Source organism: Odontesthes bonariensis, chromosome 15, assembly GCF_027942865.1.
Source record: "Odontesthes bonariensis isolate fOdoBon6 chromosome 15, fOdoBon6.hap1, whole genome shotgun sequence".
Taxonomy (NCBI): domain Eukaryota; kingdom Metazoa; phylum Chordata; class Actinopteri; order Atheriniformes; family Atherinopsidae; genus Odontesthes; species Odontesthes bonariensis.
Genome location: NC_134520.1, coordinates 2,880,663 through 2,904,601, shown reverse-complemented (window position 1 = coordinate 2,904,601; position 23,939 = coordinate 2,880,663). Strand labels below are relative to the sequence as shown.

At 41.9% G+C, this 23,939-nt stretch overlaps 6 protein-coding genes across 7 annotated transcripts; 4 read left to right on the top strand and 2 right to left on the bottom strand.

Annotated features, from left to right (window-relative positions):
• Nucleotides 1–127: 127 nt before the first annotated feature.
• LOC142400058 (vacuolar protein sorting-associated protein 4B-like) lies at nucleotides 128–5,204 on the top strand. Its single transcript, XM_075484644.1, has 11 exons — nucleotides 128–340; nucleotides 1,396–1,507; nucleotides 1,606–1,750; nucleotides 2,014–2,072; nucleotides 2,167–2,286; nucleotides 2,367–2,523; nucleotides 2,616–2,764; nucleotides 2,988–3,069; nucleotides 3,208–3,427; nucleotides 4,106–4,246; nucleotides 4,332–5,204. Exons 1-11 carry the CDS (start codon nucleotides 320–322, stop codon nucleotides 4,431–4,433), a joined length of 1,308 nt encoding a protein of 435 aa, XP_075340759.1. The 5' UTR covers nucleotides 128–319; the 3' UTR covers nucleotides 4,434–5,204.
• Nucleotides 5,205–5,281: 77 nt separating this feature from the next.
• On the bottom strand, nucleotides 5,282–9,058 carry plekhb2 (pleckstrin homology domain containing, family B (evectins) member 2). Its single transcript, XM_075484646.1, has 8 exons — nucleotides 8,844–9,058; nucleotides 8,075–8,125; nucleotides 7,794–7,946; nucleotides 7,564–7,666; nucleotides 7,401–7,440; nucleotides 7,013–7,096; nucleotides 6,588–6,702; nucleotides 5,282–6,473 (listed from the first exon to the last, which is right to left on the bottom strand). Exons 2-8 carry the CDS (start codon nucleotides 8,109–8,111, stop codon nucleotides 6,337–6,339), a joined length of 669 nt encoding a protein of 222 aa, XP_075340761.1. The 5' UTR covers nucleotides 8,112–8,125; nucleotides 8,844–9,058; the 3' UTR covers nucleotides 5,282–6,336.
• Nucleotides 9,059–9,137: 79 nt separating this feature from the next.
• On the top strand, nucleotides 9,138–13,105 carry ing5a (inhibitor of growth family, member 5a). The gene is made up of 8 exons (XM_075484645.1): nucleotides 9,138–9,596; nucleotides 10,380–10,451; nucleotides 10,695–10,861; nucleotides 11,082–11,193; nucleotides 11,277–11,376; nucleotides 11,459–11,594; nucleotides 11,725–11,786; nucleotides 11,911–13,105. Exons 1-8 carry the CDS (start codon nucleotides 9,560–9,562, stop codon nucleotides 11,948–11,950), a joined length of 726 nt encoding a protein of 241 aa, XP_075340760.1. The 5' UTR covers nucleotides 9,138–9,559; the 3' UTR covers nucleotides 11,951–13,105.
• On the bottom strand, nucleotides 12,967–14,497 carry cep19 (centrosomal protein 19). The gene is made up of 2 exons (XM_075484647.1): nucleotides 14,197–14,497; nucleotides 12,967–13,676 (listed from the first exon to the last, which is right to left on the bottom strand). The coding sequence occupies exons 1-2, from the start codon at nucleotides 14,324–14,326 to the stop codon at nucleotides 13,330–13,332; spliced, it is 477 nt and encodes a 158-aa protein (XP_075340762.1). The 5' UTR covers nucleotides 14,327–14,497; the 3' UTR covers nucleotides 12,967–13,329.
• Nucleotides 14,498–14,741: 244 nt separating this feature from the next.
• pigx (phosphatidylinositol glycan anchor biosynthesis, class X) lies at nucleotides 14,742–16,687 on the top strand. Its single transcript, XM_075484643.1, has 6 exons — nucleotides 14,742–14,906; nucleotides 15,161–15,248; nucleotides 15,330–15,465; nucleotides 15,609–15,822; nucleotides 16,031–16,131; nucleotides 16,228–16,687. Exons 1-6 carry the CDS (start codon nucleotides 14,843–14,845, stop codon nucleotides 16,354–16,356), a joined length of 732 nt encoding a protein of 243 aa, XP_075340758.1. The 5' UTR covers nucleotides 14,742–14,842; the 3' UTR covers nucleotides 16,357–16,687.
• Nucleotides 16,688–17,009: 322 nt separating this feature from the next.
• Nucleotides 17,010–23,875, top strand: pak2b (p21 protein (Cdc42/Rac)-activated kinase 2b). Of its 2 annotated transcripts, none has more exons than XM_075484641.1 (16): nucleotides 17,010–17,108; nucleotides 17,205–17,264; nucleotides 18,148–18,456; nucleotides 18,554–18,660; nucleotides 18,777–18,927; nucleotides 19,073–19,104; nucleotides 19,197–19,310; nucleotides 19,475–19,607; nucleotides 19,719–19,782; nucleotides 21,134–21,182; nucleotides 21,384–21,496; nucleotides 21,599–21,716; nucleotides 21,822–21,921; nucleotides 22,033–22,229; nucleotides 22,465–22,602; nucleotides 22,708–23,875. In XM_075484641.1, the coding sequence occupies exons 3-16, from the start codon at nucleotides 18,267–18,269 to the stop codon at nucleotides 22,792–22,794; spliced, it is 1,593 nt and encodes a 530-aa protein (XP_075340756.1). In that variant the 5' UTR covers nucleotides 17,010–17,108; nucleotides 17,205–17,264; nucleotides 18,148–18,266; the 3' UTR covers nucleotides 22,795–23,875. The 2 variants fall into 2 exon arrangements, with proteins under 2 accessions (XP_075340756.1, XP_075340757.1); XM_075484642.1 differs by having other exon boundaries at nucleotides 18,088–18,456.
• Nucleotides 23,876–23,939: the final 64 nt, after the last annotated feature.

Genomic DNA, 23,939 nt, shown 5'->3' with positions numbered 1-23,939 from the left:
CAATGTAATTACTCTGTTTCATTTGCATAATTGTGAGTATTCCTTCGCCTCTGTGTTATGTCACAACCCCAACAGGCTGCATCTTTTTTCCAAAGCAAAATCAGCCAGAAGCGATGACAGTCACGTCACGTGACCACCGCGGAAGTGATACTCGCGTTTTTGATGCGGAAGAGAGACAGACAATTTGGGATGTTTTGCGTTGTTGTTGGATATTAAAACTTATGTAGCGGTTAACGGAGGTGGGGGGGAAGGCAGTCATCGGGTTTATTAGTTTTATCTGAACGTTGCCACCGAAGGTTGTCCGACATAACAGCAACTAATGGCGGGCGGTAATTTACAGGTGAGTGACAAAACTTTTACTAAGTCAACTTACCTGGTTACACAACAAGACTTTGTCACCACAGGACACTTTGTAGCTTGGCTTTTGATAAGCAAACTAAGACTACTTTTGATTGATTTAAGTGGCAAATTGAGCAACGAAAAGCACTTAACCTCAGTTTACACTTTAAATGGCGTGGCACGGTTAATAATCAGTGATATTGGCTTTTAATGGGTACTGGTTAACTAATAACTCGTGAACTGCACTTAAGTAACATTTAAAGTCCCCTTTTCCTTTTAGGTATTCCCAGTTGTGACTACTTATTTCTCCGATTTTACGACATTTTAAACGGTTACACATACTTACTGCATTTGGCCATGTAAATAACAACACCCACCACATGATGAGCTTATAGAATAACACCGACAGTCCTTTTAAAGCAGCTCAGAGCCCAGCTTGGGAATCACTTCACCAAATTCCCACAATGTATGATCATATAATGACTGTTACTTCTTATGCTCCAGTCATAACATTTACATTTAATTGCATTTACTTTTAATCCAAAGTGACTTACAATTGTGGAGCAGCATTTAAGTGGCAGTGCAGTAAGAAACCCCGCTGTGTACATTAAGAGATCATTTCTTTTCGAATGTCTGTTTAATGGAGTACAAGCAGAACAGGAAAAGCTGTGCACGGTGAGTGCTTAAGTGGAAGTAAGTGCAGGTTAGGCATGTCCAAGGGTTCTGAGATGACTCTTCAAGAGATGGATGCCCCTGCTCTGACAACATGTGGGACCCCGTTAGATTCATAGTTTGATATGTGATTCCGTCCCATTTCTCAGAAAGTTTGAACTGTGTTTAAAATTTGAATAAAATCAGGACGCAATCTTGTACGAGTTATTTACACTCTATTCAACTGCAAATAGTAGCTGTAACAATACAGGAATACCAAGTAGAGTCTTTTGAAAACGATCTACTTCTTAGGCATGTAAAGGCATCTTTGCAGCTACATTGCACAACTTTTTTCATTAAACAGCTCCTTGAGACTTTATTTTCTTTCATATCGTTTGTTCTCAGAAAGCTATAGATCTGGCCAGCAAGGCGGCGGAGGAAGACAAAGCCAAAAACTACGAAGAGGCTCTCAGATGCTACCAGCACGCTGTGCAGTACTTCCTTCATGTTGTCAAGTGTGAGGGACCTGTACTGACTGAGTTTTACAGCCTTTCTGTGATTTTTATTCAAAACCCCCTGCCGCACGCTCTAAATGTCCCGGTGTTGTTGCCGCAGATGAGACGCAGGGCGAACGAGCCAAGCAGAGCATCAGGGCCAAGTGTGCCGACTACCTGGACAGAGCCGAGAAGCTGAAGGAATATCTGAAAAAAAAGGAGCAGCCGGCCAAGCCTGTCAAAGAGTCCCAGTCTGGTGATAAAGGGTGAGAGTGAATTAGTTGGTTTCCCCATGTTTGGTCACCACCGCTCACGGTCTTCATTCGACCGATTGGCACATGAAAAACGGCAAAGTTGAACCACTTGATTAATGTTGTCTTTTGTCCTGTAATTTTTGTGTTATTTAAAGGAAACATTTCAAATAATGTGCAGATCAACGAGAGAATTAAGAAGCATGTGGGGCAGTAAAATCTGTTTTTCATTCAAACGTAAATGAATAGCTGCGCTGCCGTTCTCTGTTTTGTTCCAGAAGTGAAAGTGATGAAGGGGAAGACCAAGAGAAGAAGAAACTCAAAAATCAGCTGTCAGGTGACATGAACGGTTGAAGGATTCAATGGCATTTTCTTAAAAGGAGACATTTTTCGACGTGTAAAACAGCTTGTCACACTCGTCCTTCCTCCAGGGGCCATTGTTATGGAAAAGCCGAACATTAAGTGGAACGATGTAGCCGGACTCGAGGGAGCCAAAGAAGCTTTAAAAGAAGCCGTTATCCTGCCCATCAAATTCCCTCATCTGTTCACAGGTAGTTGAAAATGAGATACAGGTGTGAACATACGGATGTTGTTATCATTCATTTTTCTGATTCTGTTTCTGTTTGGTCAGGTAAGCGAACTCCTTGGCGGGGGATCCTTCTGTTTGGCCCTCCCGGAACAGGCAAATCCTACCTAGCCAAGGCGGTGGCCACAGAAGCAAACAACTCCACCTTCTTCTCCGTCTCCTCCTCTGACCTGGTGTCAAAGTGGTTGGGGGAAAGTGAAAAGTAAGGCTTTTATTTAAATGGTAAAGAACAAGCTGGAAGCTGGCGACCAAACAAAAAGCATCTGATTCCTCTCTGCCTCTGTCCGTCTCCAGGCTGGTGAAGAACCTGTTCACCTTAGCCCGAGAACACAGGCCGTCGATCATTTTCATCGACGAGATCGACTCTCTTTGCGGCTCCAGGAGCGAGAACGAAAGCGAAGCCGCTCGCAGAATCAAGACGGAGTTCCTCGTCCAGATGCAGGGTGAGCGAGATGAAATACAAAAGCTCCAATTTCCCACGCTCCCAAATACTGAAGCGGCCTTTTTAGAATTTCATCCCGCAGTCTTGAAGTCTGGTTCTGTTTAGTGTGTGAGATGACAAAGAAAGACAGCAAACTGTCACCTTGGAGAAGCTTCTGCCAGAAAAGCTTCCTTTTAAATTTATCGACGACTTGATTAAATGTCGCAGCTCTTTCCTCCTCTCAGGTGTCGGAAATGACAATGAGGGGATCCTAGTGCTAGGAGCAACAAATATACCATGGACATTGGACTCTGCTATCAGGAGAAGGTTTGCTTAACTTACTTAATACCTGCTCAACCGTCTCTCATCATCATCATCATCCAGAGTGTTTTGGGGTTTTTTTTAGGCTAACAATCAAGGTTAAATACCTCAAAAATGGCTAACTGAACCTCTCGTCTGTCACAGGTTTGAAAAGCGAATCTACATTCCTCTGCCAGAGGACCACGCCCGCTCCTTCATGTTCAAACTGCACCTGGGCTCCACCCCCAACGACCTGACAGAAGCAGACTTCGTCACTCTGGGCAAGAAGACAGAGGGTTACTCTGGAGCAGACGTCAGTGTAATCGTCAGGGACGCCCTCATGCAGCCTGTCAGGAGGGTTCAGTCAGCCACTCACTTCAAAAGGGTAAAAGCACCGAAAAAAAAGTTCTTCACAGCCAACCTGTCCTGTTTGGTTTTTTTTAACAGCGAGCAAACTTCTTTGGGAATCCAGCCGGACTGTGTTGTTCAATTCAATTTCAATTCATTTTTATTTATATAGTGCCAAATACAACAAATGTCATCTCAAGGCACTTAGATAATAAAGTCCAATTCAAGCCAATTGGAATTCAATTAATGTAATCAATCCAACCGGTCTCACAACAGCAGAGAAATGAACTGTTAAAAGAGCAACGCCACAATTCAGTTCAACATGTTTCTCAATGTTTTAACACAATTTAGAAACTATAGTCTAAATCATATCATTACCGAGCTTTACTCCAAGCTCATGCACACTTCTCATTTAAAAAAAAAAAAAAGTTTCAAAAAGTAACCGAGCGTTCAGCAGCTCAAGGATGAGAGCCAAAAGGAGACAGACTTTAATTCACCAGGTCAACGGAGACAAAACTGTAAATGAACTACGGCATATACATCAATTACTAAAGCTGGACACGTCTACCAGCTGACAGCGAAGCATTTTTGCCAAATCCGGGTGTAAAGCGGTGATACAGTGTGTGTTCACCCAGGCTGGGGAGTCGGCAATCTGTTTTCAGAGTCGTTTCGATCGCCTCCTCTGACTTTGTCCACCCACGCGTTTTAACTCCAGGTTCGAGGGTCATCGTGGAACAATCCTGGCGTTGTGGTGGAAGACCTGCTGACGCCGTGCTCACCAGGAGACCCCAACGCCGTAGAGATGACGTGGATGGAGGTTCCTGGGGAGAAACTTTTAGAGCCAGTTGTGTCCATGGTAAGAAGAGACATTCGACGATGAGTGCTACTGATAAACATACTGATGGGCATCTGTTGTGACCTGCCTGATATTGTCTGTACAGGGGGACATGCTGAGGTCGCTAAGCAACACCAAGCCCACAGTCAACGAGCAGGACCTGGACAAGCTGAAGAAGTTCACCGAAGACTTTGGTCAAGAGGGCTAAAAGTCCTCAGTCTCTACTCATCCACAGGACTACGATCAGCAATTATTTCCATCACGTGACTGATGTTTTGGTCCCCGACTTTTTTTTAAATGGCGGACATTAACGAGAGATTATTGGAGCTCAAAGTTCTGTTTACTTTTTCATCTATCGATTCGCCGAGGCTTATTTTTTTTAAGGGTTTTTCCTTGGACTTTCTGCTTTCATCTCAGGAACCAAAGTGTTCGATTTACATGTACAGAGAGTAGATTCTTAATGAAACGCATCACCGTTAGAACAGTTGGGTTGATCTGTCCTTCTTTCCAACACTATGCTCACCACCTAATGTCAGGGGGACGATACGGGGCCTGAGATAGCTAGTTTCATGGTCAACTTTCTTTTTTTTATTTGAATGGGAGTTTATACAGTCAATTTAGTGCATTTTTGCTCTTTTATAAACATGTAATCAGCTGTTTCCTGGTTATTTTATTTCAATACATAGAGCTTTAACACCTGCAAGTCTTCTGGGGTTTCGGTTAGGTTGCTGAAATTAAATTCATTTAACTGTGTCGCGATGCTTTTGGGAGCATCTCTAAATTCAGATCACTTTCCAGTTAAATATTTACACTCCCTGTGTGCCATCATATTGCTGTAGGCAGGCTGTAAAGCTGAAACGGGCTTAACTGCAGCGCTGCTCTTATAAATGTATAAATCAGTGTGCCTTTGGGTTTGAAGTATGTTTAAGAATTTTGGAGTTTGCAGATGTTACACCAATAAAACTGAAAGTCGTTTGCACTTTTCCTCTCGTCTCGCTCTGTGCACAAGTCTCAGGGTCGAATAAACAAAACGATGCATGAAGAAAATGACAGTGCTTATCAACTTGGAATATATTTATTTGTTAAAATACATTTTGGCTTTTAATGCAGGATAAATAATTTAATTAGTACATTCAAGAAGCAAGAACAAATTTAAGACATAGAAAATTACTTCTGGATAAATCTGTGTGAGCGTCTAAAATCTGTTGAAGTTTAATGACTTGGTACAATTAAGGTATCCGTTTGAAATGTAAACTGAACTTATTTTTCTTGGAGCTCAAGTTACAATTTGGAATAAAGCCGCCATTAATACTCGAGGCTTTGAGAGAGAGAGAAAAAATAAATAATCCACACGGATTGAAATGTCCTTAAATTTAACATCGATTCAAACTAAAGGTACAATGTAACAGCTGCCGATGGGAGACGAATTAAAAGGCAAAATTCATGCAAAAAAAGTGACGTTCCTTTCCTTTCTGCTGCAGGTCAATGCCAGTTTTATTTTTTGCTAAAGACGACATTAAAACTTGATTCTACCTCACAGCTCCCTCAGAATGCTACAAGGAGAGAGTTGACTGTGCCTGAGCAACACTCGTCTATAGCTGCCTCCACCGCCAATAACATGCCAGAGACACTGCAGGTTCAAAACCGAAACACAGTAAAAGTTAACAGAAAGATAAAGTAAAGGAAAATAACACAAACACACGCAAACGACAAAAACAAGTAGTCTCGATTACAAAGATCATTTTGAAACTACAAAGGCCGACTGTGCTTCATGAAACTGAAACAAACTTGACTTGGAGGACCTGGAGTGTGCACAACAATGAAGTAGCGTGTTTCCTTTCAGGTTTAATAAATATTATTGAGTAATAGTTGTGATTTTGGTAAAGAATATTTATATCAAGACAACACAAATGGGGTTGGGAACCACCAACGATGTGAGAAAAGTGCTAATAGTATTTACTGAGCAGTTCACTGCCAATCACAATCATGTTTCATCGATGTAGCCCAACAGCCACACTTTTCATCCAAAATCATGTGACTGCACAGAGGAGAGGCCATGTGCTGGGGATACACGGGAACTGCGACCTAACGAATGTGCAAAACTCGCGTCACTAGAAGACCGAGAAGAGAGAGCCGAGCGCCAAGCCGGTCGCCGCTCCAGCGAGCATGCCCCAGGCCACGTCTCCTCCGTCATCACGGTGCTGCTCCCGGATTATGACGTGGTTCACTCCAGGAGCGGCGTATCCACCTGCACGACACAATGAGAAACGGAGCTACTGCGGATTCTCTCACTGTGAGGCTGTAGTCACGAGCAGCAGAGGAACGCTTCTGCACGTACGCTGCGTAACATGCAGGTACTCACCTTGGTACGGATATGGATCAGCAACAGCGTAGGGCTGCCCATTAGCAGAGTATACAACCTGTGTGGCATGTGGGGGAGGTGCAGTGTAGTCTCCATAAGGGTCTGGGACATAAACCTGGTGAAAAATACAGAAAGAAACTCTTAAGAGTTACATTCCCTGAATATCAGACGGAGGAGCTTTCGAACACTTCCATCACACCACCACTAGATAGCAGCATGCCCGCCACTTCCAAATGATACTTCCTGAGGCACCAATACTTTTTCCTGTTTATTTCTCACTCTAATTTTCACAGGAAGCATCATGTCAAACTAGAGTCTAATTGTAGATATAAATCAGCATGACATTCAGTACAAAAGCATGGCTAAAACCTTAATGAAATTGATATTTATTTTAGTTATACAAGTTTGTTGTTTACTCCTTTTACCTGTGGGTGAGCATATTCTGAGTAGGGGGGAGGAGCAGATGCCATGACCTCCTGTGCGAAGCTCATCTGAGGAGCAGCGACCACCTATAAATAATAAGAAACCCAAAATGAGTGACATCGAAACGAATGAAAACAGCAGATAGTTCCTTATACTGTGCCAAAGTTACAGAGGTTTGAGGAAGAGAATACGAAAGTCTCAAACAGCCAGATATATGTAAGAGAAGTAGGTCTAACTTAAAGCCTCGTGTGCGAAGCCTGTCTAACATGTCGGAAATAAAATGTTTAAAAGTCTGAGTTTACTTTTTGTCTGACATTTTTCATTTTGTGAGACAATAACGACGGACTGTAAGCAGAATCCTATGCACGGTAAGTTCTAAACGTAGCTCACCGCATTAATTCTGGCATCCTGAAGGGCCATGGTCCACGCGCTGCAACGAAAAATGGAAGCTACAACGTCATGAAATAAACACAGACTACCGACACTTTAAATGTTCATCTTCACCACAAAAACCAGAACTTATCAATCAATCTGACATAAGGACCCGTCTTACAGAGCATCATCTGCGCTGTCTGCACACAGGCTGATGACCCGTCCTTCTCTGCACACTATCTGGAGCAAGGCATCACGTGTCTTCCCCTCCGGTGGGTTCAGCTCTAAGAGGCAACGCAGCAGGACAAGAAGGGAGGCGATACATTTCAAACAAAAGCAAAAAGGTTGGGGAAAATCACACTCCAAATGCGATGTCACCACATAAGCACGAACATGTGACCCTGTCAGTACCCTGGCATGCAGCAGAGCTGCGGATGTTAATGCAGTTGACCCTCATGTGGATGTCGTCCTCCATGTCACGCCGCTGTTGGTCCTTGTAGAACACGAGTCGTCCGTCAGCCCACAAGTCAAACCAGTTCCTTTTCCAGCGGCGCAGTATGGTGCCTTACATGGAAACATGTTGCAGTCAATTCCTCCTCATTGTCACAGGATGTTGTTACTTTTTAAACAATTTGGGATCATTGACAATGCTTAATTGGTGATTTGTGATTAGACAAGATGCAGCGACTCACTTTGTCTGTGGAGCCAGCCACTCTTTACCATAGCCATCTTGGAAGCAACACCTAAAAAAAAAAGGAACACACAAATGTTTGTTTTAAACACTGTCTGTCATAACTGAGCGGCTGGTGACATACAGGGTGTGGCAAATGCAACCCAAAACCTTGTGACTGCTGTTACATTTAGCATGACCGCAAGGATGTCTTCAAACAGAAATAATCCTGTTTGCTGATGATAGCTGAATTTATTGGATATCTTAAAACAAAGGTAGAGACAGTAAGATAGCTGATCAGAACATTTAATGTTATACCCACGGATAAGATCATTAACAGAAAGACAAAAAAGATTGCTAGGATTATATGGCATTGCTCCAGTCCCGTTCTTTTTTATTAATTATGTCCAAGCACTCCACTGATATGTCGATTCTCATTGTGCATTAATGAAATAACTCGTCTCAACTAACGGCAGGCCAGGGGAGCAGGTCATCTGCACGTCTTACTAAATTCGACTGTAATGTGAGAAAGTGGTTATGGAAGCACAACAACCTCGAAATAGTTGGAATAAACAAAACAATACAACTTTATCTTTCCAGCTACTTATTTCCTGGTGGACACGTTAACGTTTAATAAAAGATAGCTAGCTGTCGCCAGCGAGCCGACCTGTTAGCCTGAGTTTTCCATGTTCATAGTTGGCACAACAGTAACGCTTCGCCTTATAGCGAACAGGATCATGGAGGATAATGTGAGTAAATGTACGAAGGTGATTAGTAGTTTAGGTACTTACTTGATTCCTGGTATGGAAATAACAATATCAAATTGTTTCTTAAGATACGGGACACGCAGAAGTGAGTTGCACAAAAACAGGATGTCTTCCTCAGACCAAAAAGACCCGACAGTTGACCGGAGCACAGCTGGTAGACCGAGGTCGATGGTTCCCGTTAGCCCCGCCAAGGGAGCATCCTCACCAACGTTCAGTCTCTGTGGAGAGGGACGGGTTTGTTTTGAATGACGTAACCTATCAGCTGACAGTGCAGGAAAGTGCTAGCAAACGCAGCCAAGGCGCGCTTGTTAATGCTCGCTTCTTTCCTGTGCTTTCACGTGAGACTTTCATATTTTCAGGGATGGGAGTACACGTAGTTGTCTGATAGATATCCATTTGTGAGTGGTATAAACATTATTTAGCTGGTTGCATTGGAGTTCTGAGACAAATGCTTTTCCGATAAATTAGGTCAAATGCTTTTTAAATGAAACTAAGTTAAGTTACATTCGATTAAGCAGCACCAGAACATCTGCAGCGCACGCAAATCCGAGCTCGCGCAAGCTGAACCGTTGCATGGGATTTGAATTTAGCGTACCAGTAGTGCGCGTGACTGTACTTGGAAACTAGCGTCTTCAATCAACAGACCGACGGGCGACCCGGTGATACAAAACAAACCGACGGCTCCCCGTGCGGCTAAACGTTGAGCTAACGAGAGTAGAGGCTGAAGAGATAACCCAGAAATGGCGACGGCAATATATTTGGAACATTATCTAGACAGTGAGTATATGTGAATACGCTGTGCTGGTGTTTCCATTACGAAAAACTTGAGTTTGTTTGGTGTTTAGTTTGAATATATCAAAGACTTTTCGCATTAGAGATTGTTTGCAGGTACGTTAGCAAATAGCAAAGTGTTAGGTCACTAGCTTGCTAGCTAACTGATTAGAATCGTGAGATTTTTTTTTTTAATGGAATAAAGTAAGAGAAAGGTGAAGTCTCCAGGTTGGGCGCAGTATTCACTGATAGGTTGAAGCGTTAGTGGACGTCTCGTCTGATACAGTACACGGAGTTAACCACTTGTGGTGTGCTGGTGTCTCTGATACGTCTCGTAACTACGAAACCAGCAAGTGGAGTAAAATAATGAAAGCAAAAGCTTTGATTACAGTTGTTTTTTTGTTTGTTTTTTAATTATTAGCATTTTTTGTACAGTTTGTTATTGCATTAAAACATGTGCAACTTGTTCGAGACCGCGTTTCCCGTAACAGTTTCGCGCCGGGGCGGGGATGTGCGTCATAGCTAATGTTACTGAGAGCGCTCAAACTGTGGTGCACTAACGTGGGCCCGTGTTGTGCACAGTGTGTGACCCTTTGGAACATGTGGGTCCAGTACAGTAATAGCCCCAGTCAATTTATGAGCTTTTAAATTGGGTCTGTAAACTCATCACCTTACCACATGAGCATGGCTGAACATCACAGCCAGCAGGGACAGCTCGGTCCAAAACAGGTTGAGAAATGAAGTCAAGTTTCAAGAATGAATGTGTTCTTGTGTTCATTTCTTCTGTAGGTATTGAAAACCTACCATGTGAGCTACAGAGGAACTTCACTTTGATGCGGGACCTGGACAATAGGACTGAAGGTGTTTCTTCCATCCCTTAACCTTGTCATTTAACAGCCTCTTAACACACAACTTTAGATCTGCGTTTACCATGTTTACACGTGTCAGTATACTGTGAAATTATATCTATGATCTGCTTTTTATGATACATTTATGATTTCTGTCATTAAAGGTCAGTACTTTCGGAGCTGCCTAAACAGCCTTACAATTATTGAGACATAAGTCGTGTTTGTTGGGTGCTGCAATAATCGTGTTGTTGTGCAGAGAAGAAAGGAGAGATTGACAAACTGGCTGAGGAGTACATAGCGAATGTGAAGAACCTGGCCTCAGAACAGAGAGTGGAACACCTGCAGAAGATTCAAAATGCCTACAGCAAGTGCAAAGAGTTCAGCGACGACAAGGTCCAGCTTGCAATGCAGACATATGAAATGGTCAGTCTGAAACGGACCTGCTAATAGATGGCCATTTGTCAGTATTTTTTTCCTGTGACTTTTAAAAGTTTTCTGTATCATTCAGTGTTTTATTGTCACATTTACAAATCCATTTTAAGTCTTTTTTTTTTTTATATAATTTTTTTTAACTGAATTGAAAACTCCTAAAACTTGCAACTTGAACCATGTTTATTCAAGTTGTATCATCCCTTTGATGCAGGTGGACAAACATATCCGCAGGCTGGACGCAGATCTGGCTCGGTTTGAGAACGAGCTGAAGGAGAAACTGGAACTGAGCGGCTATGAAAGCACGGATGGAAGAGGAGTGAAAAGTAAGTTGAGGGATTGAAAGGCTTTTGTCATGAGACACTGGGTAATACATTTTGATTGTTAATGATGCAAACCATTTCCCTAGAGAGCGAATCGCGGGGACCGAAAGAGAAGCGTGGATCCAGAGGACGAGGAAGGAAAGGCTCCGATGAAGATTCTCCCCGGAAGAAAAAGATTAAGAACAGGTAACTTTGAGCCGGTGGTTCAGTCAGGCTGAGGTTTTTACCAGATGTCAGCCCACTTATTCCTTCTGTGTGTATGTTTTAGTCCGGATTTGAGTGACGCTCTCCTGCCTATGCAACCATCGGACGTTTTGGACATGCCAGTCGATCCCAATGAACCTACGTACTGCCTGTGTCATCAGGTGTCATATGGAGAGATGATTGGCTGCGATAACCCAGATGTAGGTTCAAATTTATTATTACCATCATAATTATTTGTTTATTTATTTGCTAAATTGTCAAACTTCCTCAGGTCCAAGATTGAAGATCCATTGTCTTGACATTTGTTTATCTTTCTGTTCTTGCTTTCAGTGTCCCATTGAGTGGTTTCACTTTGCTTGTGTTGATCTTGCCACAAAGCCAAAAGGAAAATGGTAAGACTTTTTATCTGCTCTGTATATAAAATAAATTCAACCATTAATCACATTGATCGAGAGACCTAACAGTTGGCATCGGTGACTAAACGTATATTATCTCCTCTTCTCATTGATTTGGCAGGTTTTGTCCGAGGTGCACTCAAGACAAGAAGAAAAAGTGAGATTTATAGTCAGAAATGCTGTACTAACGTCTGTATTTTTGGTGTTGTTAAATAGTGTAGTGTATATATATTTGTTCTTAAAATTCTCCACTGAAATGGCTGGTCATATAAGGCTTTCTTTAAAGGTCTAATCCAGATCTGGTGTAATATCATAACTGTGGCACCATTAATCTTCCGTTCCGGCTTTGCTATGTCTGCGTTTGGATATTAGCACAACCATCTGTGTCCAGCAGCTTTAAGACAAATTCTTCCCTTTCTCTTATTTATGTGCCCTGTCTCTGGTGAGAAAGTCCCTGCTCTCAAGTAATAAGCTGTATATATTGTTATGACTAATGAGCTCGGAAATCCCGGGTTGTGGTTTTAGCACACTTGAAATGTCAATTTTATAAATGACTATTTTTTTAATCAAATCAACGCAGCCTGCTGAGAATTTACAATTTAAACACCTAAATCCTTACTGAAATGGTTATGATAAAAGGAATTATGTGTCAGTTTGTTTGTTTATGCGTTACTACCTCCTTGGAGCTTACATCAGCACTGCTTTAGAGACTGCAGTTCATACTGGTGTAAAAAATAAAAGTGTTTTGATTTGCTTAAACCAAACTGGCAACAAGAGGTAAACTCATCCTGTATCAAATTTCAACAAAGGCCTATGACATTTTTGAATGTATTGTGGTACTAAAGGTCAGTCGGTGTCTCTCCTTTCAGCTAAATGAGGTATTTAAGCACTTTGAATAAAATTTTCCCCTGAAGAGGTTTGATACTGCAGGCTTAGTTTGAAGACGTTGTCTCTCTTTCAAAACTTTGCCACAGCACATCCAGTGTTTGCCCCACACTGACAGCTTTGACTGGCGACTGGTCCACCAGCTTGGTGCAGTTTTAGGGGACACACTGGTTCTTCACTTCAAACCATATATGGAAAAATATATCTTTTGTATGACACAATATTTTGTAGACACATTTTTCCAAAGATATATTTGTTGTGTTGTTTAGTTACTGGCGTACACTCGGAATTAATTTAATAGGATTTTAGGATCTTTCATATTTTACTGTGAATACTCTCAAATTTTATAAGCCACCAATTCAAAAACCAAAGTCTATGTGTTTTGTAAAATTCAGTATTTTATAACAAATAAATTTCCACTATCAATCGTGCTCCATTTCTTTGATTGTAGTTTGAAATGTTAACAGAAAATGTTTTGAAGTGACCGCAGGTTAGAGTGTTTGGACAGTCTTTTGCTGTGTGTCGAGCCCCGTCATGGAAAAAGCCACTCAGCGTTCTTCTTCTTCTGATTAACGTGCATTTTGTTGTCAACATGAACTGTGTCAGATGCTGCTGTTACTTCACAGTAAGTTTACAGTCTGCGTTCTTGAGGATTTCAAAAACCATCATCCGACTCCTCATCCCAGCTGCACTTTTCTTGAGTGGTCTTGGTGAAATCCACTTCCACGTCATAAATAAAGTCTGGATCATCTTTGCACCTTCTGTTCCGCTCAAACAGTTTGTCCATTTGTCCCTTCTTGCGAGCCAATTCCTCGTCCTCCAGCTTGTTCAGGTCTTCATCGGGGTCCAGGCGGAACGAGGCGAGGCTGTGCTCCAGACTAAAGCCCTGCATGTGATCTCGCAGGACGATGTGAAGTTTCTCCAGCTGACTCTGAGACACTCCTTCCAGGTATTCCCTGTGCCTCGGATGGTTCTTCAGCCTTTCAGCAGCTATGCTGCAATCTGGAAATGACAGAGAGGGCCCCCAACCCATGTTCTTAAACTCTGATTATCCTGTCAACTTTATTATAAGCAGCCACTATGTCCAACAGCTTTGCGTGCATATCATAGTACTTTCTTAAAGGCCGCACAGAGTTCTGTATGTTTTTATTTTTCGTGTCAGTTTAAAAACGGCCTCCAGCGACAGCTTAAATGCGCGTGGTATTAATTCTACAATATTGGGGATGTGGGCTCTACATGAATTAACAGACAAAAAGTTCCAAATAGTATGACCCTCAGAAATAGAATGGGCAAATGGTCTGATAGTGGCAGTTGTATCTGCTTCCTCATGGAAACCATTACTATTTATAGGGGTCAACTTGTGTTCAAAAGTTGCTGGGATTCCAGTAACATTCCGCAATTACATAATTGTATCTATACAGTAAACAGGAGTGGGTTGGATACATATAAACAAAGGTTACCATGAAGCTAATTACATGAGACTCAAAGGTATGAGGGCATGACATTATAACTAATGTCTTACCAGAATATTTCGAGAAGTTCCGCACAGGTATTACTCTTTTTCGCTTGTGTTTGGTTTCCGTGTTGACGTACATTAAAACTACAGATGGAGGGCTGAACTGCACCCCGCAACGCTTTGCCTGAAAACGCATCTTTTTTGTTTATGTCCTGCAACAAACCTAGCTTATTCTGAAATCCACTAGAAGTGGATAAACTGAATTATTTTGGCCATAACAATTAGCGGTACATAAACTAAGGGAACCAAGAACTACGATGTAATTAGCAGCTTTTGAAATGAAGAGTCGTTTGGGTGTCTTCCGTTCGGCACTGTCAGATGCTAGAGTATTCGCCTAAGCCTGTTTATATATTGAGGCAAAAACTATATGACATTTTTTAAATTTAAAATATTAGTGATGAAAAATAATCTATATTCAAATTCATATTCTAAAATAGCTTTTTATCTGTACAAATGCTGCCTAACGGAACCGTGAATCTTTCAAAGTTTGCCGTTTATAATCAGGCACCATTGCGGCTTCCCTAAAACTACAAAAAGGTCCTTCCAAACATTCTTTTCCGTAAACAGTTTAAAGGAGCTTACCAAGTATTGTAGCGAAACTGCAGTTGAAATAGACTGGTACCACATATCAGAGTTTATCATTATTGTTTTGATGTATTTTGCACTGTTATCTGTGTTGGTCTGTTTATCGACATGCCATAGTTTGGTCAAAAAGGGTAAGCAAAATTGTCAAACGTCAATGATAACTTTGTCTCTTATTGAGCACAACGAAGTTAGTAGCTCAAACCTCAAATGATTTTAGATTCCAAAAAATATAACATGTGTACTATGAAACTTTGTTATTCATTAGCTCGTTTATGTATTTTTCAAGAAAAAATAAAATAAATGGAAAGGTCATTTTAACCGATACAAGCATTCTCTAAAGGACTTGATCTATGTGTATTTTCATGTTACCTCAACATTTTTACAGATGAGAATCAGGACCATTGTGGCCTACTGAGGCAGTGCCTTGAAGCCTCAACAGTGTCAGTGGAGCTCGGCAAAACGGGTTTTCACAGGTATATGGCCAGACAGGTTCTGAAGTGAGACCTGAGGATTCTTGTGACAAGAATGACAAAGTGACTTCCAATGTGTTTTAGAGAGGTGATAACCACTGTTGAGCTCAGACCTGATGTGCTCGGGGGCATCAGAGTTTTGCTGCTTTACAGATGGCCTAGTGGTGTCTACGTGGATCCATATGAACTCGCATCCCTGAGTAGTCAAAGAGACTGGCAGGTAATGTTTGGAAGAAATCTGTTGTTTCTGTGTTTCATTCCTACCAAACAATCAGATGAAACATTGCACAGTTTATTAGCTGAAAGAGCCTTACAAACTGATGTATTATTCGTATGATCATTTATGCCATTTATACCCTTCAGGTGTTACTAGAGTCATCCGTTGACCTAGAGCTGCCTGCTCACAAGACTTCAGGATTTCTAACCTATGTGTATCCCTCGTATATTGAGCCAATTCCCGGTTTCCTGAAAGTAACAATTCCAGTCCATGGACGCTATCACGAGCCTTCTTTTTCTGGGAAAACATTTACATCCGTTAGCATTGAGCCCCCTGAGCTGCTGCTGCGGAGTGAAAAATGTAAGTGGATATCCATGTATATTTATGTATTCTGCGCCATGCTAAAAATTTTCACTTAATCAAACCAAGATGAACTCACATTATGTGTATTGAAGAGATTCTGATGACACTGTTGTTTTCCAGAAAATTTTTATTTTCCCAAAATGCTGTTGTAATGCGCTTCTAGATACAGTTTGTAAATATCATATGTAATATTCCCCCCTTCTAGGCACACAGCTGAACAGATTGGACCTTCATAATATTTTGGATGCCCCATGTACAGTCAGCAATTCTAGCACCTGTTCGTGGGTTAAAATCCACCATCAGCAGGTTGTTTTCAGTTAAGCTTTTCATAGCATTTTTCACTCTTCTTTCTTCCTTTTAAAAGAAAAAAACAAAACAAGTAAAACATCTCGTGTGCTTTAGGAGCTCAGTCTCCAGTTTCCAGTTGGTGACGGGTCAGCGGTGGCGCCTGTGTGTGGGGGAACTATTCTGGTCACCATGATCTGCTGTGTGGCGCTGTCCAAACACATGTGGAAACATCAGATTGTTTAAGCAGCAGCAGTCAACAGAACTTGTGCTAACAAACTCGTGAAGTTGTGCCATGTTTGAAAGAAATCCAGATAGCCACGTGAAAATCCCCTCTTCGAAGTTAGTTTGACAAAAATGTTTGTTTTGGTGAGTCCTGTAACTTTAGTCTTAGGTTTTTCTTCCTGGTGTGATATTGGCTCAGACTTTGGAACACAGCCCAGAGGATAAGGGAAGATGACGCTTCTTTGTTTCTTCCTACTTCTTTTTTTTTCAGTCTAAAACATTGTATGTATGTAGAAAACCTGCTTTATGAAACAATATTTTGAATAAATAAAACATGGAAGGAACATGCTAATGATGACTATTTTGTTATAGGAGGTTAAAGAATTTCAGATGTAAATAGAACTGTAAGGTGGAAGCACATTTAACATACATATATATATATATATATAAGAATAGAACATGCATATGATGAACGTTATACTTAACAATAGAATATTTATCTAGATCATAAATATGTTCAATTAATGTCAAATAATACTGCGAAGAACTTACCATTGTGCCATACTTCAGTGTCTGCTGAAATGATTGTAAATTTTTGTGTCAGCGGTGCTGTCACTTTTGGATTGTAATATTGTGTCTTCTTGGTCCTTTCATTTGAAACATTTACTGAAGAGGCCAAGGCTGGGTCCGTAGTTCCGCTTCCCCCTTCGCTATAGTGGAATTATCCAGGGGCCGTAAAGACAGATGAAAAGTTGCACTGTAAATAGTTGGAGGTACGTTTTTGCTAAGCTGTTCGTATGTGCTGTGCACCATTCAGGCTCCAGTGTCCTAGGGGAAGAGCTTCTAACGGATTTATAATCGTTTTTCAGACCGTCAAGGAACGTCCCGCAGTCAAGTTCTATTCAAACTGAACTGGTGTCGAATCTCCGGTGAGCTCCGCCACTTCTGTGTCTCCCCCATTAGCTTGCATACTAAGCACATTGGTACGGCAAAGTTAGCCTATTGGCAGCCTTTGCTGTGTTAAAAAACTTTTACTTACTCGTGTGAAGTTCCTGGAGGGAAAGCTTTAAGTCTCGCTGTCAGACACTTGATAACGTTGGCTGAAAGCTTAACGCTGTATAAGGTTAGCATTTCATGCTAACGGTAAGTTGTAGCTAGCACACTTGTTGGCCAAGCAGTGAGTATGCTAGCGTTAGCCTCGTAGCCGCCCCTGTTGAAGGGCATTTTGAACGGACAGACGATATGTCAATACGAGGACACTAAGAATTTTAATAAGAAGCAGTTGGATGCCATCTCTTTGTTCCTGTGCTCGAAGACTGAGCCACTTCCACTGTTTTACTCTCACAAGGTCTTGCAACTTTCAGATGGGCTATGAAATCTTTGCCCATACATGAATGTGTGATTGAATTGAAATTTCTATGACAGTCACCTGTCGTGTGTGTTTTAGTTGGCCTACTCTTTTGTTTACTCTGTTGCTGGTTTATCATTAAAGCAGTGACAAACAGACAGACTGAGGGCATGTTAGATTGTTTGAAACCCTTTTCTACTGTCTTATCGTTATGTTTTAGCATGGTGATTTTTTTCCCCAACTTTCTGTACCAGTTTCACTAATGCCTCCCTGAAATACTCGACTATATGTTCTCTTTAGACACCAATAAGTCGTTTAATTTCTGAAAGCACCCTCAGATTATTTGTCACCGCACAATGTTGCATTTACAACGTATGTATTATTAGTCTTTTATGGTCTTACAGTGGTTTGATTTTTCTCCGGGTACCACTTGGGGCTTCCTCTCTTCTGTATGCGTACACCAGTGCCTCATGCTGATGTGAGCGCTGCCTCCCTCCCTGGCTGTTTACCACCCTCTCCATCCTCATCCGCTGAGTTCCCCCTGCCTCATTAGCCCTGCGAGGCTCACAACAACCTCCCAGCAATGTGTGACAACGGAGACCCGGAGGATAAACCCCCCGCCCCTCCAGTAAGGATAGGCAGCACCATCTTCAGCACCAGCACCGGCAAAGACTTGCTCTCGGCCAACCACAGCTCCAAACCGCTCCCCTCTGTGCCGGAGGAGAGGAAAGCTCGCAATAAGATCATCTCAATCTTCTCTGGAGCTGAGAAAGGTGATGAATGAATGAGTGTTTTCCTTCAGAATCAAAGGCGAGCTTGTCTTATCAGCATTTTATCTGTCAGCGTCAATAAAGGTTTGGTTACTTTCAGCTGGTAGGAAGAAAGATCGGGACAAAGACCGACTAGAGATCTCACCGCCTTTAGATTTTGAACACACCCTACACGTGGGGTTCGATGCTGTAACAGGGGAGTTCACAGTGAGTTTTTTCCCGTTTGGACCTGCTCGTCCTTTCACCCACTGAACCAAAGCATTTAGCGTTACACGTTAACTTGCACCATTTGACCCATTTCGCCGGCTCTTTGCCTCACCCAGGGTATGCCAGAGCAATGGGCTCGACTACTCCAGACCTCAAACATCACCAAGTCCGAGCAGAAGAAAAACCCACAGGCTGTGCTTGATGTTCTTAAGTTCTACGACTCTTCAGGCAACGGGCGACAGAAGTACCTCAGCTTCTCTTCTTCTGGTGAGACAAAAAGTTGAATCGTGAGTTTCAGTGTTCAGTTGCCTTTGTGGAATTATGAAGTTGCCGGGTAAAGTAAAAGGTGTGTTTAAAACTCCTGCTGTGATTCTTGACAGTTTTTTTTTTTCTTTTTTTTTACAATTTATAGAAAAAGATGCATTCACTCCCGGTCCCCAGTCTGTAAGTATCCCTTGACGTTTGAAAATAGCAATTTTTATGTGTGCTGTGTTTTATGTAATCAAGCTGAACAAACTCTGCTGTTGTTGAATTAGCCTGTCAAAAAAGGCTCCGAACCCTCATCTCCAAATATCAAAGACATTGATGACGATGACGACGATGAAGCTCCCCCTCCGGCTGTTGCGCCAAGACCGAAACACACACAGAGCGTGAGTTACTTCCCATAAGATGGCGTTGAAGGATCATAGTCATCTTTTGGATTTATCCTGAAATGTTCCTTATTGCCCTGGCTTGTGCAGAGCTCGGATTTCAAAAGATTCCTCAATGCTGAGTCATGTCTATGTCTTTGGCCGTAATTTGGTATATTGAACAGGTCTATACTCGGTCTGTGGTTGACCCCATCCCTGCTCCAAGCACGTGTCCAGATGGAGATGCTGCCTCCAAGGCTACAGACAGACAGAAAAAGAAGGGCAAGATGACAGACGAGGAAATCATGGACAAACTCAGTGAGTTACAAACGCATCACAACTTATACGACAAAAATAAAGCAGTTTAATTCCTCCTTTCGCTCTTGTTTGCCCATCGTTTATCACACACGACTGCAATCTGGCTTACAGGAACCATAGTCAGCATTGGGGATCCCAAGAAGAAGTACACGAGATATGAAAAGATCGGTCAGGGGTAGGTGCACATCCACCATTTACATGCAGCATGTGTGCAATATGCTGCCAGTAATAGCAGTGCAAGAATGAGCCTGTTTCAATGATGACATTTTGACACGTCACAGGAAGAGCGCAAAGGAAAAAAGGGAACATAAAGGCAGTTGAAATGTGTGCCGCAGATGTGTAAACATTGAGTGTTTTTAATATTATTTATTGCGGTCAAACGCAGGCATGTACTGTGTTGTTGGATACACCTGCTGCCCTAAAAAAGAAAAAAAGATAGATATGGCATGGACCTGCATCCAAAGAGCACCTGAACACACCTTCTGCACTGTCTGAAATCCCGATACTGATATCACTATTCTGTCTTTTAGAAAGAAGTTATAAAGCCTTTTTTTCTTTCTTACTTTGAACAGTAGCAGTTCTTGAGCTTTAAGATGGTTCACCTCAGCTCAGATAAACCTGATTTAAATGGTGTAAATTATATTATAAATGACTTGTTTGACAGTGTCCTCCACCGCCATCAGAAAATATGCAGTGATAGACTTTTATAGACTGAGACTGGTCATCCCTGCGGTAGAGGTCATTTACTTTTTGAGTTATGACAAACGGTAATGTTTCCAAAGCTTGTCCTCTTTTAAAGTTCCAGCGTGTGACTTTAAGAGAAATCTATTGCAGTCAGAAATGCAGTGTAGTATTCGTTGGTGTAGAATTCAGCTGAAAATGAGACTGGTTTTCTTTACTTTGGAATAAGCAATGAGATGCATAAATTAAACTTCTTTCATTCGCGAAGGCCATGATATACCAGGAAACGCCAAAATAAATGGATATATATGTGACTGAAGAAAGTACTTTTAAATATGATGTTGAAAAACTAAAAGCCTGTTTAGTGTTTTTCACTTGGTATCAAGTTGCTGCAGATGAGTCTCTTTAAACCCAGAATGTTCTGTCAAAAATCAGTTAAATCGATTGAGAACTGTTTTTATGCTGAGCCTCTGTAAATGTTTCACTTTCTGTGTTTAAGGTGCAGTTTGACATGAGATTTCTGACATGTCATGTTGAGAATGACTAACTTAGCATGATTAGTTTATATGCACACTTTGCATCTGAGTAAAACCCAGCGATGAGGTTAAATCCAGACGGTGACGGGGTTCCCTCTTCAGACAGTTCTCAGGTTTCAGGGATAACACTTCCAGTGGATGAGTTACTCCTTTCGGCACATGCTCAGTGCAGTCTTAGTGATTTTATGGGAAAGAGGAACCTTCTTTGCATCCATGTCTTCATATGTGTTATGGATATTTGCCGACATTGAGTGGTTACTTTCCTAAAGTGTGTCTCTAAATAAATTAGTCGTCTAACTCCGTTTGCAGGGCATCAGGAACGGTATTCACAGCGATTGATGTGGCCACAGGACAGGAGGTAAGGAATTTAAGAAGTGAGGGAACTTAGTAAAGGCTCTGCAGGGTCAAAGCAAGCCCAGCTGCATATCTTGTGCTGAACAGCAGTCCTATGATAATTGTGATGATACCGCTAACTGTGAATGGACGCTTTAATGGTCGCAAAGGAATATGTGTTATATCTGCCTTTGTGTGCTAACTGTTTGATATTTGACGCCGTCAGGTCGCCATCAAACAGATCAACCTACAGAAGCAGCCGAAGAAGGAGCTCATCATCAATGAGATTCTAGTGATGAAGGAGCTGAAGAATCCCAACATTGTCAACTTTTTAGACAGGTGAGAGTGAAATTAAACCCGGAGTGGAGTGAAAAAAAGACACCATGTTTTAATAAGTTATTACGTTTGGCTGGAGCGTAATCCTTTGTGTGTCTGTGTCAGTTTCCTGATGGGGGAGGAGCTGTATGTTGTGATGGAGTATCTGGCTGGTGGCTCACTGACAGATGTGGTGACAGAGACCTGCATGGATGAAGCCCAGATAGCTGCTGTTTGCCGAGAGGTATGCTACCCTTTTTATTTTGTTTTATGTGGGAGATAGAACCACCCCCCGCCAAAAAAAAATCTTTTTTACCCCTTTTTTCTGCCTCTTCCATCTTGCCTGCAGTGTTTACAAGCATTGGAGTTCCTGCACGCCAATCAGGTCATTCACAGGGACATCAAGAGTGACAACGTGTTGCTCGGGATGGATGGATCTGTGAAGCTGAGTGAGTACTGCGATACTGCTGTCGGCTGCCTGGTTTAAAAACTTGGATCGCTCCAAACCTTCGCAGTAACCATGCTTTTGTTTTTTTTTCTGTCCTCTGTTCTTTCCACAGCGGATTTCGGCTTCTGTGCCCAGATCACTCCAGAGCAGAGCAAACGCAGCACCATGGTAGGCACGCCTTACTGGATGGCTCCTGAGGTGGTGACCAGAAAAGCTTATGGGCCTAAAGTAGACATTTGGTCGCTGGGTATTATGGCTATTGAGATGGTTGAAGGAGAGCCCCCTTACCTGAATGAGAACCCACTACGAGTGAGTCTTGTTTTCACCTCTTGATTTGGGTTTGGGTGATTAGGTTTATTCACATTATATGTTGCATACTACTTTATGTTAGCTACATGAATACAATATGACAATGTCCATGTGATCAAAAACATACCAGACTGCTCATTTGTCATACAGTTTGTTTGGCTTGATTCACTTACTGCTTGTCACAGTTTTTTGTTTTTTTTGTTCCGTTTTCTCTGGTCTCTTCCCCCCGTGGCAGGCGTTGTACCTGATCGCCACGAATGGCACACCTGAGCTTCAGAATCCAGAGAAGCTGTCTCCTGTGTTCAGAGACTTCCTGAACCGCTGTCTGGAAATGGATGTGGAGAAAAGGGGGGGGGGCAAAGAGCTCCTGCAGGTAAAACTTGGACAGTGTTATTCTGTTTTTCATTCAACCTCTCGTGTGATTTTTTTTTTTACGGCTAAATTTTCTCTTTTGTTGTTTCTTCGTCCTGTTATTCAGCATCCATTCCTGAAGCTCGCGAAGCCCCTCTGCAGTCTCACACCTCTCATCCTGGCAGCCAAGGAGGCCATGAAGGGCAATCGTTAACTGACGAACCCGGCTACCCTGCCTTCCCATGCTGTGCACAAATATGTGCCAACCGTTTAGATTTCGTGCCAGACAATAGGCTGAGAGTGACTCGCCGCTCTTGATGCACCAGCCTTATAAGCCCTGACAAACCTCACTGTGAAGAAGACCAAAAAAATCGAGAGCACAACTCCACCGCTGTCCACATGAACTCTTATTTTCTCTCGGATGTCAAAAGACAAGTCAAACTAAAGTGCTTAGTTTCAGAGTCAGGCATAGATGATTTTGTACATCAAATCTCTCGGCGACATGTTTGGGCTTGGCCTGTTTTTAACTTTGAATGAAGAAGATGCCTAGTTCTATTTAGTTGTTCTTTTTTTTTGGGTCGTTTTTTAATCAACTGCCTTAAACAAATGCAAAATGTTGCTTAATGTATTGTTGATTGTGTCGGTGTCTGTTTTCCCGTGATTTTTACTACCTTTGTAATTGACCGTTTCAGCTCGTCAGTGTCTTGGTTATTTTGATACTTGAATTTCTTGTCTGTCCCCCCCTCCCCCCTTCTCTTGGTATGTAATGTGTCTCATCCCATGAACACTCGCGATTTCCACATTGACCCATGGTTTGCGGACATTTCTCTGATAGGAAACATTTCAGTGCATCGATCATCGTGAACATGTGCTGTGATCGTGTTGTTCTGTAACGGCCACACTTGACAGATCTACTGTATCAGTTCTTCCCCTGTATCATTAGTGTCCCGATACCAGAGGTGCACCTTACAGGCTATTAAAATGTTAGATTGACAGGGTTTTTACTTTTTTTTTTTTTTTTTTCTATTGTTATTAAAATGAGCATTGTGTGTTGAACTCTGTCCTTTGTGTTCTTCCGGACAACAGTGCACTTATCCCATGTGTATATTGTGTACGTGATAATTAGTTTGAAGAGATGTGACCATAACATACTGATTAGCTGCCAAAGGTGGGCAAAGATGATTAGTTAACAATGGTTTTATTTTATTTTTTGTTGTTTGTTTTTGTCTCGTCTGGACAACTAACAACCTTGTTGTTTGTGCGCTCAAATAAATGTACTTGTTTTGCTTGTATCATTTGGCTGTTAAGGTGATTAGTGTACAGTAGCGTCCTATTTTCTTTGCTAAATTACACATAGGC